Below are 2,303 nucleotides of genomic sequence, written 5' to 3'. Positions count from 1 at the left end.
TACTAACACTACTACTATTACTAGCAGGACTATCACTACTAACAGTAACACCTACCACAGCGTCGGCTTGTTTCACGGGGGTGGACACTCCCGTGGATCTAGTGGACACCATCCGTGCAGGTCTGGGTGAGGGGCTCAGCTGCGGGAGCGTAGGACGGATGTCGAATCGCTCGGGACTCTCCAACTTCTCCTGGGAGCGAAGCCGGATGTGGTCCTGAATCACACTTTGCGCCTGTCGCAGAGGACACGTACGGAAAACCTTAACTCTGACCTAAAACCATGACCCTGACCCCAATCCTAACTCTAACCTTCACCCTCACCCAAACCCCAATCCTAACCCTCACCCTCACCCTATACCAGGGTAAAAAAAATACACGGGAGCGATGAGCGATTCGCTCTTCAAACCTTCGAAATCGCTCCCGTGATGCTCAAAATAGCTCCCGTAAAATTTTTGACGAGAGCTATTTTTCCCAGACTTTTTCCCAGACAGAAAAAGAGCTACCGTGAAAACAAAAGTAATTTTTCCCCTGACCCTGACCCTCACCCTTACCCTATACCTTGTTTAACCCCGGCCAGCTATCTGCTCACCTTCGTCTGACCAAGGCTGATGCTGGGGTCGGTGAGGAACTCTGTGAGCCTCAGATTGTTCTTGATTGCGGTGGAGGCGGTGGAGCGAGCGTGCATCGGCAGCGTGGCCTGGTAGCTCCAGTCTGTAAAGCGTGCCGCGCTGCCGCTGCTGCTGCTGCTGCCCTCTCTCTGCAGCTTCTGCAAACTACGGGGTGATACTCCATTAGGAGTGTTCCCAACTTTGATGTCATTAAATTTAATGGTCATAATAATATATATTGGTCATATATTAGTTTGTGGTTTAATGTCAGGGTTAGGGTTAGGGTTAGGGGTAGGATTATCAATCATTAATCATTAATGATATCAAAGTTGGGAACACTCCTAATGGAGCGTTAGCCAAACTACGCGAAAAAGCGCGAGTCACGGATCGACGGCCTCTCTCACGCTCGTCACTTGGTTTCTAACGTTCACATTTCACAGCAGCGACTTATGCCGTGAAATTTTCAACGCTACGTGCACGTTGCTGCTGCTCCTATTTCGTTAGCAGACGGTTTCAAGGGGTTTTTGGTTTCGCTCAGTCGCACGGACTGTGGAGCGATGCGGGGGGGGGGGGGGGAAGGCTGCGTTTGCCTTGAGGCATGAGAATTAAACCGCTTACTATGTACAGCTACGTTGATATACTTATTGGTCAGACGTCTGTCTACTTTTTACTCTTTGTTATGCTTCCCCCCCCCACGGATTCAAGCATTTTTCACTACAGAACACGTGTACGTATCACAAACTTAACTCGCATGGAAATCATTGTGTATGGCGACAACGTTGAAGTCATATTTTATTTTGTGCGTTTATGAACTTATATTCAAATGATATTACCTTCTGTTTGTCAGCAAAGCATAGATTGTTTCTATCAGCACTTGGGCAGCTCCCTCCTTGCAATGTATCGTTCCATCGATCAGATCTGTCGGTATGCACAGCTTCTGTTTCTCTATAAACTATTAATTATACGTACATTACTTGTCAATGTATGACAATATAACTTACAAGTGAGTTATGGTATAAATGTTGTGTAACTGCTGTCTGGCATGGTGGGATTGCAGTGGCGAGATAGGGGGTTTAATTTTGAGAAAGGGGTGCCTAACTGCGTAGCCGGGATTTCATTTTAGGGAGTGCAGAATAGGGGGAGGGGGGACAAAAACTAGAGGGGCACCTCCTCTTGCGCCCCCCTTGGATCTGCCACTGGATTGTAATGCAAATTGTGTCGCAATAGAGTTTACAAGCTCGTGTGGAAAAACACATACCCTTTGAAGTCGAGTCCAGTTGCCCATTTTGGACTGCAGTGAAGTTCCATTACTATAACTATGCATGTAGATGTCTTGCGGGAAATACCAGGAAAATATTTCTGCTACCAAGAACCCATTCGAGAAATCCCTGTAGAGACAGACAGTATTATTAGTAATGTGTTGTCTTCTGCATGCCCTGTTAATACGAGTACCTGTGCTTTGAAAAATCACATAGTGAGAAACGCCTCCATGTTTACGTTTGGACTCAAGCAGTGGTTTTGGGAAGCTCAGTGAGTTACAGTTAGGAAACACCCCCCACAGGCTGAGTAGGCCTATCTCACTCAGTAATGCTGAGAGGGTCTATGTCCCCCGGGGTACTGCCAGAACGTACCCTGGGTACGGTCCGGTATACCGGAACGTAGCTCTAGTACTATAGCCGCTTACATTAACTGCCGC

General features: G+C 47.4%; 1 protein-coding gene across 1 annotated transcript in view; it reads right to left on the bottom strand.

Moving 5' to 3' along the window:
• LOC106813004 (spermatogenesis-associated protein 4-like) overlaps positions 1 to 2,303 on the bottom strand; it is a 7,724-nt gene that overhangs the window by 3,667 nt on the left and 1,754 nt on the right. The window contains exons 2-5 of the mRNA XM_014817047.1: positions 1,866 to 1,995; positions 1,441 to 1,559; positions 589 to 772; positions 56 to 232 (exon numbers count right to left, since the gene is read on the bottom strand). Of these exons, the coding sequence (XP_014672533.1) occupies positions 56 to 232; positions 589 to 772; positions 1,441 to 1,559; positions 1,866 to 1,995 (610 nt within the window). The remainder of the gene's footprint in view (positions 1 to 55; positions 233 to 588; positions 773 to 1,440; positions 1,560 to 1,865; positions 1,996 to 2,303) is intronic.

This window comes from Priapulus caudatus, unplaced genomic scaffold (assembly GCF_000485595.1).
Source record: "Priapulus caudatus unplaced genomic scaffold, Priapulus_caudatus-5.0.1 Scaffold714, whole genome shotgun sequence".
NCBI lineage: Eukaryota > Metazoa > Priapulida > Priapulimorpha > Priapulimorphida > Priapulidae > Priapulus > Priapulus caudatus.
The sequence above is the reverse complement of the archived record's forward strand: the minus strand, read 5'-3'. Positions and strand labels throughout refer to the sequence as shown.